Source organism: Mytilus californianus, unplaced genomic scaffold, assembly GCF_021869535.1.
Source record: "Mytilus californianus isolate M0D057914Y unplaced genomic scaffold, xbMytCali1.0.p SCAF_6, whole genome shotgun sequence".
Classification (NCBI taxonomy): Eukaryota; Metazoa; Mollusca; class Bivalvia; order Mytilida; family Mytilidae; genus Mytilus; species Mytilus californianus.
Window position 1 is genome coordinate 57,129,536 of NW_026262712.1, and position 16,462 is coordinate 57,145,997.

Consider the following 16,462-nt stretch of genomic DNA (forward strand, 5'->3'; position numbering starts at 1 on the left):
TATCATTTTTATTTGAACCAATATTGTATGCTGGGATAATCACACCCTTTCCGATTAGCAAATTACTATTATATCAGGGTATGTATGAATTCCTTAGGTAAAAATTGAAAAATGAAAGTTATTTTGGCACGGTGTGAAAGAAATGAACAATGACAAACTTAAGGCAATCCGTTATAGCTCATAAAGTTATATGTGTACTATTGTCATATTTATCTATATTGTGTTCTACTTTCGTTTTCAACTGGTTAAATACAATGACGTTTACAGACAATAATGAAAGTACTGACGGGGTGTTTTCTAGGATGACCCTACCATGACCCTACCATTTGAACTAATTTTGCATTGAGGGACAGTCACGTCCTTTCGTTTACTGTTATTTCAAGTTAAATATATTTTTTTAAGGTAACATTTTATCAATTCAGAATTTTTGGCAGCATGGAAGTAGTTATTAATGACAATCTTAAAACAAATCGTAACAGCCCATTTAATTATATTTGTATTATTATTCAGGTTTATTTATATTTCTTGTGTCCTACTTTCGTTTTCGTGATCATATACAACAATGATGTTTACAAGTGATATATTTTGTAATCAATGTACTGACGTACTGTTTACTTGGATTAGCCAAAAAAAAAAAAGGGATGGCAGTCGAATTAAGGACGAGATTTCAATTTCGCCGTGGATCTGGTTTCTTATGATTAGTTTCATAGTCGGGGCGATAACAATCAATATGGTAGGTATTCACCGCACAATTCATCTCATTAAAAATATCTAACATTTACACATTTCAAACTGCCATATGGATCAGCTCTGTGTACATGCTTATAAAAATAGCCAGTCATGAGAGTAAAATGCCTCTTTCCCAGTTCGGATTAAACATAAAATATTGAATTCTGTATGTTCTTACGATGGCCATTTGAGTCTTGGGGATAGTTTACAGCATCAGTCAAGATTACAATTGAGAATGGAAACGGGGAATGTGTCAAAGAGACGACACCTGACCAAAGAGCAGAAAATATCCCAAGGACACCAAAGGGTTTTCAAGACAGCGAGAAACATCTCGCCCCCGGAGGCAGACTGCAGCTGGCCCCTATAAAACAAAAATGTGTACTAGTTCAGCGAAAATGGACGTCACATTAAACTCCGAAACCTATACATCTAGCCAATGTAGAATAAACAAACACACAGCAATACGCATAGTAAAACTCAGTTTAAGAGAAGTCCGAGTCCGATGTTAGAACTCATAAAAAATATCTAACATTCACACATTTCACACTGTACATGTCATATAGACCAGCTCTGTCTGTGTACATAGATATAAGAAGATGTGGTATGAGTGCCAATGAGACAACTCTCCATCCAAGTCAAAATTTATAAAAGTAAACCAATATAGGTCAAATACGGTCTTCAACACGGAGCCTTGGCTCACACCGAACAGCAAGCTATAAAGGGCCCCAAAAATTACTAGTGTAAAACCATTCAAACGGAAAAACCAACGGTCTAATCTATATAAAAAACGAGAAACACTTATGAACCACATCAACAAACGACAACTACTGAACATCAGATTGCTTATTAAAATAGGCAGTATGTGTACATACTATTTAAATATTATAGTGTTTACTCATGACGGGAAAATACCTCTTCCTAGTTTGGTTTAATTATAAAATATTGTGTGTTTTTTAAGTCTCGCGGAAAATTTACAGCATCAGTGAAGAGACATGTTTTCTTAAATGCGCAGCAGATGCAGTATAATTGGAACAGTTTAATGTAATCATCACCACTGGGTCGATATATTTGCTGGAGTAGCGTAGTACTTTAGCACTGAATTAAAAATTCGGATGTTGCTTTACTAACAAAATTAGCAGTCATAAAACGTTGAAATCATTTGAAATTAAGGAATGTGTCTGTATCATGCATAGTTTTGATCCCTTGTCTTAGTTTTACTATTTCATTTAAATATATATTTATTCTTTATCTATTTTTGTTTTGTTTTTTGTTTTTTTTTTTTTTTATTATCTCTCCAACGTTGTAATGGGTCTTATATTTACATTTACAAATATGTTTCCTTCGATCCCGAGCATCACTGAAGATACATCATATGTCGAGGCTTGCATCTGTTGCAGTAAATTTGCTCCGTTTAATATTATTTACATAATTCAAAAATGAAAATATATTTTGTTTTCTTAATCGAGGTTACTAAGACTGCTACGGAAATTTTATATATCTAAAAATGTGTTTGTTTTGAATCAGTTTATATTTTAACTATATTATCTATACTTTAACAATTTATGTAAATTGACTACAATTTAACCTCCCTAAGCAAAGCAAGGCTTTTATACTTCTCATGATCAAAGACATCTACTTGCATTCATAGCTTTATTGCAGTTCACTGAAGGTTTCTAGATTCATAAAAAAATGAAAAATCTATTGAGCATTTCTTGAAGTTGGCTTTTTTATCGAAAAATAGTTTTTTTTTTTTTGGTTTCCAATAGGTGATGACCTGTCATTTTTCCAAATTCAATCTTATGCTCTTAAAAATATTATTCCTGCTAGAATTTTACATTTTATAACCTTCTTATTATCAAAGTTCTTTTACGATTTCACATATAATATAGTAAACCATTGACTTTGTCGTTTATGTGAAAAAAGGATACTTTTCTATATTCAAATTATCTAACCAATCTTAAATCGAAATGATACAATGACTAATTCCTTAGAACCTTTGTTGCATACATTTTTTATTCGATATATAGGGTTTCACAGTGAATTGGGAGCTTTGAATATTTTACATAGTGACTGTATATAGCCCTTATTCCTAACTGCTCTTTAGTTAAAAGACGTACGTAAAAAAGACACAAATGATCAATTCATTATCATCCTCATTCTGATACAAATAAAACGGATATTTCATTAATGATTGTAGATCTTTAAAACCCCCTTTGTGTAGAATTCCGAAATTGTTTACGTTTGTCGTTATCTAGTTCTAACTTCCTATAATCTATACCTTTTTTTTTTTAAATCTGCGCTGTTGACATGTTGCTCTCCATGCAATTAAAATAAATATTCCTGTCTTAACAAACCATTTTTCTTACAAAAGGATAAAACAGTATTACAAAAATATCGAACCCCAAGGTAAATTAAAAAAGAGGATCACGGCGATGTACATACTGTGAAAATCATTCGAAAAGACATAGATAAAATCATTTTGATCTTTAGATTTCCAATTGCCTATGACATGCATACGGTTAAGCGTTGACATTTCAAAGCAGAGATCCGAAATGTATATGTCGTTATTCAATTGTATAGATATGGCAGTATCAAGTTTAACTGTTTAAACCAATACTTTTATGCACTGACTATTCATCGTCTTGTTTTTATAAATATATCGCCTGATCCTAAATATCTGGAAACTACAGTTGTTTCAAAAAGAAGTAATGAAATAGCTTGTTTCTGTTTAAGTAAGCAACAAAATTAAAACAGCATACACGATTTCCTATCTCACATCTTATTGAACATAACAGGTTGTTTATTTAAGTTCAATACATTGTGTGTCCCAAACAAAAGCCCATGCCCCTTCATAAGACATGTATAGTCGGGTACTTAAGTTAATTTAAAAATTAAACTATGGAGAAAGATTGATTACGTATACCATACTTTAGTATCTTAAGTATAGCCATCCTTCAAGATGTTTATTTAAAAAAAAAAAACCCGCATACTTTGAATATAAATATAGAATAATTAACATGACCAATTGACTTTTTATCATATTTATGGCTTTTAGGAGTAAAAGAAGTAATATTTTTCGAATAACTCCCCTCCTACACAAAAATAAATCCTCATTCGGGATGATAACAAACTACAGTTTACATACAACCTTTTGGGTACAGAACTAGCATTACCTGATAGAATCAGGAAGACGGAGAAGCGACAAACAAAAAAGGTCACCTCTTTTGATCTTACTTATCGTATTGCAATTGTCAATATAAATCGTTCATTGAAAGTGGAAATATTAAACGTTTTCATGTATTGCTAAAAATATATAAATATATCAGAGCATGTAGGAAGAAGCAAATGGACTGTACGATTCTTCACATTTAATATAAGTATACTAAATATAAAATAAGTTGTATCTGTAGGATAACACGGATAAGGTTGAATAGAATTGAAGTAAAAGCTTCCAGTAACAACAGTTGACATATCTGACGATCCGGTAGGTTTATACACAATATAAAGTTTAAGTATGTTATGTATCGCCGCGAAAACATGTTTATTTTTTTGATAAAAGATGTGCCGTATACGTCACTTAGACGGCAACTCAGCGAAACGAATAATCAAAATACAACGTAATCGAATAAATATATTACTTATTATAGTAACATGTGCATTACTGCATATCAAATCAGAATTTTTTTCAATACAGGTAAAACATTTCAGCATCCGGCACGTTGGACCTAATTGTCACTGCGTTTGAAAACCAGAAAATAAAATTCAAAATATTAAGCAGTAAATTAGTACAATCATGAATTGTTATAAAGGAATTTGTCTTCTTCTATAGGTCTTTCTCAATAGACAGATGTATATACAATATGCAAACTCATCCAGAGTGCAATAAAGTTGTTTATGCACTAAACAGAAGGTATCCGAGATATGCCATCAACTCGAAATTCTGTAGATAAAAACAATAAGGTAAGGAAGCGGTATATATTAAACAACAAAACACAATTACACACAAACATTAATACGCAATATTATACTGTTTCAAAGAATTGTACAGTTACTGAAATTATTCAACTTGCTGATGCGAAGGCAAAATATGTTGTGCTTTATAAAGAAAAAAGTCATAAATAGTACAGGAAGACATGAAATTAATCCTGTCAGGTCAGCTAAGATTAACTATCTCCATCTGTTTAAAGATATTGAAAAAAAGTTTTAAAAAATTTGCATCTGAAAAAAGATTGGCAGTTCTGTAGTTTACAAGATCGTACTGGTTTAAAACATGTTTGGTGTGCTGTATTGTATTTTCAGTCACAATCATTCACTAAACTTATTGAATGAAGTCGGTAATAACAAAATATTGAACTTGTACGTGTTTTATTGTGCAATGTTTATTTTGTTTAATAATCTTAACGTATAATAATCTTTGCTCTGTTAAAACATGTTATTTGTAAAAAAAATAAAGTGTGTTGAATGGAGTCGAGATTCAATATCTGGGACTGTTGATGTAATGATCTAGTGCTGTAAATATAATCTCAACATGGTTGATTGCAGAGCAGTATAGTAGTGACGATTATTTGAGATATCAATTCCTTACAGAGATGGGTTATTTGGTTGACCTGTAATTGAAAACAGTTGTAACAGATTCAAGTATATTAAATTGTATTGGATTTACTTTTAGGACAATGGCAAGTAATTGGTCATTCTGTGGTATCTGTGATTTTCGACATGTCACCAAACCATCAGTGGTTTGGTGTTCCGAATGCGATGAAGGTCTTTGTGACGACTGCAAAGAACACCACAGCATTTCCAAATCCACACGTGTCCATGACACCGTGCCTATAGATGATTACCAAAACTTACCAACCGAAGTTCTTAAAGTTGCACAGTCTTGCAGAAAACATAACCAAAAGTACCAAATATTCTGTAAAAAACATGACTGTCCATGTTGTAAGAAATGTGTTGTCGAAGTACACAATGAATGTAAAGATTTTGATGATATTGATGACGTCATCAAAAACGTCAAATCATCCGACGCTTTCCACGACATCGAGCTTAATCTTTCCAATATAGTTGATTATATGCAACGAGTCAAGAAAAATCGAGAAGAAAAATTTTCTTTCAATAAAAGAACATAAATGACAAATTGAAAACGAAATTCAACAGGCTAGAGAAGCAATTTACAGTCATCTAGAATTACTTCAGAAGAAGTTAATAAAAGAACTAAACTTAACCATTGATAAGGAAAATGAAAATATTCACAAATTCCTGAAATCGGTTGAGCAAAATGAGAAAGAAATCAAAGAGTTTCAATCCAGCCACCTAAAAATAAAGAAGCACGCTTCTGAACTGCAAACGTTTCTTACTATGAAACAAATCGAGCGTGATGTAGCTACAAAAGAAGACTTTATACAATCAATAAACAAAAGCTGTAGTCTGAGCCATACTCGTTTCTTTTGTAAGATAGACACATATTTGAAGAATTTGGTGAACAATGTTAATAGATTTGGAGAAGTTGTTACAGAGACGAAACCAAATGATATTCCATTTGTAAGGCAGATGGATAAACAAGCCCAGTTGATGATTCCTATACTCCCAAAGGCAAATTCCATAGATAATTTAAGATTAACGTTGGTTCAGTCAGTTAATACGTATAGTGAAGATATTAGAGGTTGTACAATACTTCCTGAGGGTAGAATGGTGTTCAGCTGTTACTATCCGGGTTATGTTACAGTAGTCAATCAAGATGGATCGAAAGACTTTAGAATTGATTCAGGACATTCTTTTGATGTCATTAATATAAAAGATAATAATGTAGCTGTAACCTCTGTTTTCTTCGTACCACATATTAAAATAACAGATATAAAATTAAAGAAAGTCACGAAAACAATGCATGTTGGCTCCAGTAATGATGGCCTGGCACTAAAGGATAAAAACTTGATATATTGTGGCAGAGGGAAAGGGTTAAAGAAAATCAATTTGAGTGATAATTCCGTTAGTCCAATTACAAATTCAAAACTAAGTGATAGTTCGTATGTAACAACATTCATTGACAGTATAATATTCACAGACCCAGGCACGAACATAGTCACATGCGCTAGTATGCAAGGACAAGTAAATTGGAAATTCAAGGATGAAAGCTTGCTGAAGTGTCCACTTGGTATATCTGTAGACAATGCTGGTAATGTGTATGTGATTGGACGTGATTCTTGCAATGTGATAGTTATCTCCCCTGACGGGCAACGACATAGACAAATATTATCGGGAAAGGAAGGTCTTAAAATTCCCTCTGTTTTGCACTATGATCTGGTTACAAACAAGTTATTAGTATCAAACTTGAGGGGAAATGCATTTTTGTATGATGTTTCACAATAAACTAAAAACAAAACTGAAATTTGGGTGCCCTTGTGATCTTATTATTTTGGGGATGAGAATGAAAAAAATGATGTATTTGTATTTGTAATTTTTATTATAATCAACTACTAGTATTCAAGGCATCATGTGTTCATATATTCGAAAAACAGTTTTTTAGTTATACAAAACAATTACTGGTCATAAAATATGCACATCTTTAATGTATGTGTAACGTTGTATTGCTTACAGTCTTCATACACTTTAGATCTATTTCTCTTACGTAGCAAAGCGGGATGTATATAAATGTCTTCAAACCCTTTAAGAGTTGACACTTTAAATTCAAGATTTTGTATGAGAATCCAGTTCATTGCACATTAATCAGACCTTGTGACACACAATGTTTTACAAAAGTTTGTTTAGGAGTATAAATTATATGAGCAATAAGGCATATCGGTTGTATTGCAATAAGAAAGTTATGTAACCAATTAAATAGACCTCAGGTGAGTTCTAATCAACATGCCGAGCACAAAACTGAGTCTATATGGCATCAAATAAATTTAACAGATCTCAAAATGCAGTCCTCTTTGTTTAGTTGCCAAAATATTTACATACTAGTATGAAAATTATTTTGCAAATTTAGTTTTCTAGAAATCCTCACCGTATTTGGTTTAATTCACAACAGTTAACTTACTTATCTATACTACTAAAGGAAGAGACCGATTTCATTGAGCCGCAACTCCTCTGAAACCATACAAAGTCGGAAATATTTGTGATATGACGTATAAATGTAGTGTTTTGTACTTCCTAAATTTGTCTTTGAAACAATCTTTTTTCCACAGAAAACGCCAATTTTGGAGAAAATATCCAAATTTGGAGACCGTTATCGATCCGTGTCTTATACGCTTTCGCGCATGCTTAGTTGACGTACTGCCCGCGAAATCCAAAAAGGATAGAAAAAAGGACAGTTAGGCCTATAAGGATTCTGTATTGTATTGTAAGTGTATCATTATACGACATCCACCCTTTTTACTCAGGTGCAGAACTGTCCAAAAATGAAATGGGCGTTGAACGTGTCGAAGTGATCCTCCCCCTTTTTATGAGTAAACACAGTCACCCTTGACACTCTTTGTTTCAACACTTGCCCAATTGTACCGCAATTTCGCGGGCATCTTCTTGCTTTTCAAATATTAATGCACTGGAACATTTTTTGGTGGAAAATTTTAACTCGGAATATAAAAAATAAGTATTTAAAAAAAAAGGTTTTGAACTTGAACATGGTATTTTGACCAACATATTCCCCATAAAAGTTTATACACAAAACTGACAGTCTTTATTCATTTGTAGTATCCACAGGTGTTTCGGCATGGATTCCAACCCTCGTTATCATTTTCTTTTTTTAGACGTCCTCAATGGTATTGTTCTTATTACAGCTTATTTTCATCACAGTGCGTGTCTTTATCGTATACCAACATAATCTACCGTTTGAAGCAGATAATTAGTGCTGTCATTTGGAAATAAGAACTTTGTACTTATTTGCGACTTGCCAGCAATACGTTTTGACTTGTTCATTTACAAATAAAATGAAATCTTAATTATGGCTTCGAGTTTCTTATCATACTGTATTCTTGAATGAAAATTAAAGGAATACTAGTTCAACTCGATACATGAAGTTCATATGCGTTTGTAATAATATTTCATATGAAATAGATTCTTGTACAAAAATGGAATAAAAGGAGGCATGGGGTATAAGTTAATGAGACAGCAGCACAGCAAAACAAATAAGCAAATGATATCTAGAGATCAACATTCAGTTTTGAACAGTGGACAGATGTCTACGGGTAAATAAATGCAATGTATGAATATTCGATTACGAATTTAATTTAATAGCATTGCTCTCGAATAGAAATGTTCATGATATAACTATAACAAAATTCGGGATGTCGCCTGTTGCAATATTTGATATATTTTAAAGGGCAATGACTCTGAAATTATTGCCGAATAAATGGTACTAAAAACAGTACGAGTCAAAGAACATTTCTAGCTGACATTACCAGTCATTAAATTGTGTCTGTTGTGGATACAAATGTTAGCTAATTTGGATTGATTGATTGATTGATTGATTGTTCTTTAACGCCTCTTTCAGCACTATTGTGCTATTTCAAGGTATTTTATAGGTGGAGGTAGTCTTAGTGAGCGGAGAGAACCACCGACCTTCAGAAGGAAAACTGACAATCCAAATCAATTGAGATTGGAGTCCTGCGAACCTGCGTGATTCAAACCTTCAACCTCAGTGTTCCTCGAGGCCCCATTTGAATTGATCTTTTTTCTGAGATACATGTCGTAGATAAGATACTATAATATAATCATACATCAATCGAAACATATAGATTTTTGAACCAATTGATTAAAAAGGGTATAAAACATTCCCTATACGAAAAATGTTGATATCCTGTTTCGAAAGTTGTTCCGTTGCGTAAATGTACTACAGTGAAAATATTTCCTAATAAGGACCATAAATTAAAAAAATCTGTGCTTCTAAATTGTAACTTGTGAATTAGATCATGATGTAAATGATACATCTAAGAAATTGATCCTTCTAGATAAAAAGATTTTCACGACCAAAAATAATAAATCAAAAACCAAAATAATCTCGGTTTAAATATTTGCATAGTTTCCTCATACAAAAATAAGCAGGTATGTTTGTGTTTTATTATATTTAGAATGAAAATAAGTTACACTATACCAAGAAGACTAAGAAACACACAATTCAAAGAAACAAAAAAATAAAAACATAAGACAACGAAGAACTGCACAAGGAAATAAAGAGGGGTTGATATGAGTCCCACAAATACTGGTGATGAACTCGGGTGCATCGGAATGGTCAATATTTCCATTTTCTCTAAACAGCAATCACGTAACTCCTGTCACAATCCGATGATATAGCAAAACAGAGTTAGACATCATGCAGTAATGAATCGGCAAATGTATTTTGCTTAAATCTACAGGATATTACTGTCAACTTCTTAAACAATCGGTACGTGTCAATAGTATAATTCTTAAAAATAAAATAAACATGGTGTTTATACATTTTATGAACAAAAATGTCTGCAAGAAGGTAAAAAGAAAAAACTTAGCTTATTCGTTATAACTACTCAGTTACTCGTTATAACGATATAGCTAACTCGTTATCAAGATTTATCTAACTCATCATCATGACTTCGCTAACTCGTTATAACGACTAAGTTTACTCAAGATTAATTACCTAAATCGTTATAATGAGTTATTTAAGTCTTGATATTTGTTTAGTTTAGTCGTAATAACGAGCTATCTTAGTCCATGTAGTTGAACATTATTATTAAGTCGTTATAACGTTTACTAATCGTTATAACAAGTAACTAATCGTTATATTGAGTTATTTAATTGTGATAGCAAGTTAGCTTAGTCGTGATAAAAAAATGTATACATACTTTTTAAGACATTCATTTATGTTCTGCCAAACACAGACATATATTTTTTTGTCGAAGAGGTTTTATATGATTCAAACATCCTAAATATGACTTTTCCTGTAAATCAAATCATAAGCGTATAAAAGTTTGACAAAAAACTTTCAATTATTCCGGATCTGGTCCTTTTGTAAGTTATACTTTTATCGATTTATTAAAATAAAATGTTAAAATTGCATCTACGTTCAACCTCAGATAATTGTGTATATGTATGTTATCGACAGTATTTAAAAGCTGTTCTGAACATGCATGAACTGTTTGCCACTAAATGATAAATTATCATTGAATTAATGAAATGAACATAAAAAAAATAAATAATACGACATTTTTTTAACCAGTAACATATAAGCAGGACCAATAATTCTGACGATAATATCTCGCTGGGGGAGCACAAAAATGAAAATGCTTTTTATTCGCCTGACCGACTATTGTTATCTATGAAACGCCTAAAAATTATCTTCGGAGTGTAATGTATATCAAAGGTTGAAACAGACAATATTTTGAGATAGTTTGATAATAAGCACATATCAGTTATGTTTGTAGAAACAATACCCAATAGAAATTTCATTACATGTAATATAGAAATCAGTATCGTTAGCTTTCTCTTAGTAACTAGGAGTTTGAAAATCAGTACTGATCACCTTAAATAAAGGTAATGATATCTTAAGATTCGAAAATTTAAGTCTTTTCATGCCTTCATTTCTAATAGGATATTTATGAATTTTCGTTAAATGTTTACATCGACAATATCTTAGAAGATATTAAAAATCAGTTCCGATTATTTTTTCGCGGAATTTCTACGACGAGTTCTGGAGGTTTTTTTTAAATGAGTATATCTTCATCGAAATGTTATAAAAAATTTTTGGTGATCCTTTTTCCCTTTCTGTGACCATGGTGACAGTATGTATGTGTATAATTTCTAAATTTGCATTTCCCATGGTCGAGTGATAAGATAATGTGATGTTTTTCTCAAATTGAATGATTTTGTTTTTGTCTTAGATAATAAATTGGTGTTTGCTTAAAAATGTTCAGGTTAAGGTAGCAAAAAATGAAAGTAACAGTACTTTTCACTTGGTGCCAACTTTGTCAAAAGGAGCAAAACGCAATAAGTTTGATACAAAGTTATAATACTCAAGTCCGGTAATTTCAACACCCAGCATCGTGGTATATTTTTGATAGGACGTATATTATATAGATAAGTAAATGTTACATATTGCGGTATAATTGCCTATGACCTTATTATCCATCAATACGAATGATATATCCATATTTCTGGTGTTATGAAAATCATTTCATAACATAATAAAAATTGCATTGATCGGTATATTATTTTGTATCATTCTATAAAGTTCCGGACATTATCTCAGGAAGCTGTGGTTGATCAATGTTTTAATGGTACAAACGTATTAAAAACGATACCGAACTCCAAGGTAAATTCAAAAAGGGAAAGTCCATAAAAACTGACAAAATCAAACGTTATCAACCAACGGAACTATTAAGAAGATATGAGTATGCGTAAAAAATGTTTGTTCATCTCTAAAGGTAATCAGAAAATAAAAATACAATAATCCTTTGATATCAACTAACGGTTTGTTGCCGTTCTACACCATGCTTTTCATACTGAATGGATGGATGGAGAGTTGTCTTATTGGCACTCATACCACATCTTCTTATATCTATTAAGAAAAATAGTTATTGTCTGCAACATTTATTGGTAATTGAATTTTCATTTGTTTTCTTATTTTACTTACTTTTAATGTTACACACTTAAACACATGTTAAATAAAAACGTATATGCTTTATTTCCTGTATGTGAACCAAGAAAATGTGAAATCAGATCTTACTGAATATAGATGATTTTATTTTAATTGGATGTAAAGCAACCAACAATCAATCAATCAATCAATCATGATTTTTTAAATATACTGCAATTGAATCGGAAACGTTTACAAAAATCTATTAATGAAATTATGCAGTTATCATTATATTTGACGCCTCTCAACATAGTTTAATACTAATTACAGTTTTGAATTTTCTTTAGGGACAGCAACTGCTGGCCTTCCGGAGCACCTGAGATCACCCCCGGTTTGTTTCGGTGGAGTTTATGCTGATTCATGTTGAGTTGGTCATTTTATTACTTCGCAAAATATATTTAGTTTCATTACCACCAACCCACACACTCCCTTCCTCCCAGTTGGTGTCTTCTCCTCCTGTTTATAGTTATTTACTTTAGATGCTTTAATCCACAATCGACTTTAAAGTTTTATAGCACGAGATCATTTAAGTATATATAAAGCCCGATATTTTATCAAATTCGCAGTGTATTTTATACTTAAAAAATAAAAGTGTACTTACGTGATGAGCATTGTTACATTATTAAAATTAAACTGTTAATATGTTCAGGAAAAAATATGAAAATGTTTGTCAGTGTGTCTTGGTGTTGTCTGTCTCACACTAATGCTGAAATTTACAGGATTTTGTAATTTGCCACAATACCCATTTCAAAATTGCCGCCATTTATAGATTTATAAATATTATCTATATTTGAACAAATATTGCATGCTGGGACAATCACACCCTTTCCGATTAGCAACTACTATTGTTCCATGGTATGTATTTCTAAGGAAGAAATTTGAAAAACGAATGTTTTTTTTGCATGGTGTGATAGTAATGAATACAGACAATCTGTAACAGCTCATTTTATTATATTTGTACTATTGTCAGGTTTATTTATATTTCTTCTGTCCTACTTTCGTTTTCAAACTTGTAAAATACAATGTCATTTAGAATAATATTCAAAGTACTGACTTGTTTACTTGGATGGATCCAATAGAGATGACAGACAAATTAGGAATAATATTTCTCTTTCGCCGTGATCTCTTTTCTTACGGTCAGTGATATATTCATGGCAATTCAGTGAAGGCACATGTTTTCCTTAAATGCGCATCATGTCCAGTATAATTGGAACCGTTTAATTATATTATAACAACTGGGTTGACACCTTTGCTGGAGTAGCTTAGTACTTTGGCACTGAAATGAAAATATGAGTAGTGACTAGTGTTTTATTTATGAAATTTGCAGTCATAAAACGTTGGATATTATTTGGAATTAAGGAATGTATCTGTATCATATGAAAATAAGAAGATGTGGTATAATTACCAATGAGACAACTCTCCACCTGAGACCAAATGACACAGAAGTTAATATCTATAAGTCACTGCACGTTCTTCAACAATGAGCAAAAACAATACCGCATAGTCTTATATAAAAGGCCTCGAAAATGACAAATGTAAAAAAATTAAAAAAAAAAAAAACTGACGGCCTGATTTATGTAAAAAAACAAAAAAAAAAACAATGAACGAAATACAAATATGATATACAGCAACAAACGAATTGCAGGTTCCTAATTTGGGACAGGCCCATACAGAATGTTGTGGGGTTAAACATGAATAGTGTTGATTCCTTGTTCGGGTTTTACTTCTATTTATGATATATTTATTTTATTCATTTATGCAGTTAATTAGCACCGTTTAATATTATTCAAATAATTCAAAATAACGAATAACATATTTTTTTAAATTGCGGATACAAACACTACTATGGCAGAAAAGTGTGAAATAATCTTTGTACAAAATTAATGTACGTACATATTTTGAAATATCTATAATTGTGTTGTTTTGAATCACTTTATATTTTAACTATTTTAACTTTTTTTTAATAATCTATGTAAATTGAGTACAATTTTCCTCCCTCAGCAAAGCAAAGCTTACATACTTCCAATGATCTACGACACCTGCTTTCATTTATAGCGTCACTGCAGGTCACTAGAACTTTCAAGATTCAATAAAAAAGAAAAATCCATAATGCATTTAAATTACTTTTTGTTGGCTTTTTTATCGAAATGATCTGATATATTTCCAAATGTGAAGGAAAGCAATCTTATGCTCTTAAAATATAATTCCTGAGAGAATTTTACATTTGAGTGCCTTTTAATCAGAATTCTTTTGTGATTTTATCTATAGTTAACCATTGGCAACGTCGTTTTGTTGTAAAATGGGTCACTTTTCTACATTTGACTTTTCTAATCACTTTAAAATCTCTTACTAATTACTGAGTACCTTTGTTGCCTACTTTTTATTCGATTTATAGGGTTTTACCGTGAAATGAAAGCTTTAATTTTTTTTACATATTTACTGTATGTAGCCTTTATTCGTAACTGCTCTTTGAGAATAAGACGAACGTAAATAAAGACATACGTGACCAATTCATTGGCATGCTCGTTCTGACACAAATAAAACGGATATTTGAGAAAAGATTGCAGATCCTTTCAAACAAACTTTGGAGGAGAATTTCAAAATTATGAACGTTTAACATCGTATAGGTTTAAATTCCTATAATCTATAACTATTTTTTTCAATTTAGCGTTGTTGACATGTTGTTGTCCAATAAATTCATATATATTCCTGTTTTCACAAACCTTTTTCTGAGATAAAAAGAAAAGATATACATAAAACATTTATGATATTCAGATTTCCAATTGCTCCAGTTGCATTCAAATCAAATCGATATCCAAGGGATTGACAAGCATACGGTTTGGAGTTGACATTTAAAAGCCAAGGTCCAAATTGTATATTCCTGTTCGTTATTCAATGAATAGATATGACAGTATCGAGTTTAACTATAAGAAAAAAAAAGTAATTCTTTTAGGCACTGACCTTATCTTATATCTTTTGGGCCTTTTTCAAAAAATTGTCTGTATGTCTTAGTAGTTGTTTGTATTATTTTATTTTTTTTTGGGGGGTGGGGGGGGGGGGGAGTTATCTTATTCTTCAGATGAAAAAAAAATCATTAGGATCAAGTCTGTTAATACACATTATAAGGCCGTTTCAAGGAATGTTAACATGCATTCAAACCATCCTACACTCTTATATCGTTTGTTGTGCTTCACAGAAGAGCAAAGTCGTAAATTGAACAAGAAGACATAAACTTAATACGTAATGTTAGTCAGGATTATTTGTCAAGATTTCTCCATCTTTTACATAGATATGTGGCATTTAAAAGATTGAATTAAGACATGGATTCAAACGAAATAAAATTGAGAATGGAAATGGGGAATGTGTCAAAGAGACAACAACCCGACCAAAGAGCAAAAAACAGCCGAAGGCCACCAATGGGTCTTCAACACATCGAGAAAATCCCGCACCCGAAGACGGGCTTCAGCTGGCCCCTAAACAAAAATGTGTACTAGTTCAGTGAAAATGGACGTCATACTAAACTCCAAAACATATAAATGAACTAAAATTAAAAATAATACAAGACTAACAAAGGCCAGAGGCTTCTGACTTGGGACAGGCGCAAAAATGCGGCGGGGTTAAACATGTTTAGTGAGATCTCAACCCTCCCCCTATACTTCTAGCCAATGGAGAATAAACAAACACAGCATTACGCACAGTAAAACCCAGTTAAAAAGAAGTCCGAGTCCAATGTCAGAATTGGTAACAAAAGAAATTAATTAAGATGACACTGATATATAAATTAACAAAGGACTACTAGCAGTTGCTGACATTCCAGCTCCAGACCTCAATTAAACTGATTGAAAGATTATGTCTTCATCATATGAAAATCATGCACAATCCCTCCCGTTAGGCATGTTAGGGGTTTAGTATCATACCAACATAAAATATATGAGAAGAACATAACCCGTATCAAGCCAAAACTGTTTTAGAATAAATGTGTTTATTTCCGATGAAAGACCCTATGAGTGCATCAATGTTAATACCAAAATATGCCATCTTTAATGACCTGAAAATATGGGCGATTGAAGACAACGCCATATTACAATAGGTTTGAAAACGCTTGCTTCTAGCACTTTACATATTCTAAGGACA

General features: G+C 31.8%; 3 protein-coding genes across 8 annotated transcripts in view; 2 read left to right on the top strand and 1 right to left on the bottom strand.

Annotated features, from left to right (window-relative positions):
* The window catches only part of LOC127705669 (PHD and RING finger domain-containing protein 1-like), a 290,389-nt gene that overhangs the window by 22,188 nt on the left and 251,739 nt on the right, over positions 1-16,462 (bottom strand). The window lies entirely within an intron of this gene.
* Positions 1-16,462, top strand: part of LOC127705684 (centromere protein F-like) — an 18,670-nt gene continuing 2,208 nt past the window's right edge. The window contains exons 1-4 of one of the 6 annotated variants that reach the window (XM_052210032.1): positions 21-78; positions 4,140-4,213; positions 4,559-4,689; positions 5,399-7,644. In XM_052210032.1, the coding sequence (XP_052065992.1) occupies positions 6,085-7,092 (1,008 nt within the window). In that variant the 5' untranslated portion in view covers positions 21-78; positions 4,140-4,213; positions 4,559-4,689; positions 5,399-6,084 and the 3' untranslated portion in view covers positions 7,093-7,644. Of the gene's footprint in view, positions 79-510; positions 734-4,139; positions 4,214-4,558; positions 4,690-5,398; positions 7,645-16,462 lie in introns of those variants that run through there. The other 5 variants (XM_052210028.1, XM_052210033.1, XM_052210031.1 and 2 more) reach the window with 5 other exon arrangements.
* LOC127705685 (uncharacterized) overlaps positions 13,135-16,462 on the top strand; it is a 17,431-nt gene continuing 14,103 nt past the window's right edge. Inside the window, exon 1 of the mRNA XM_052210036.1 lies at positions 13,135-13,183. The gene's annotated coding sequence lies outside the window, so the exon portion shown is untranslated. The remainder of the gene's footprint in view (positions 13,184-16,462) is intronic.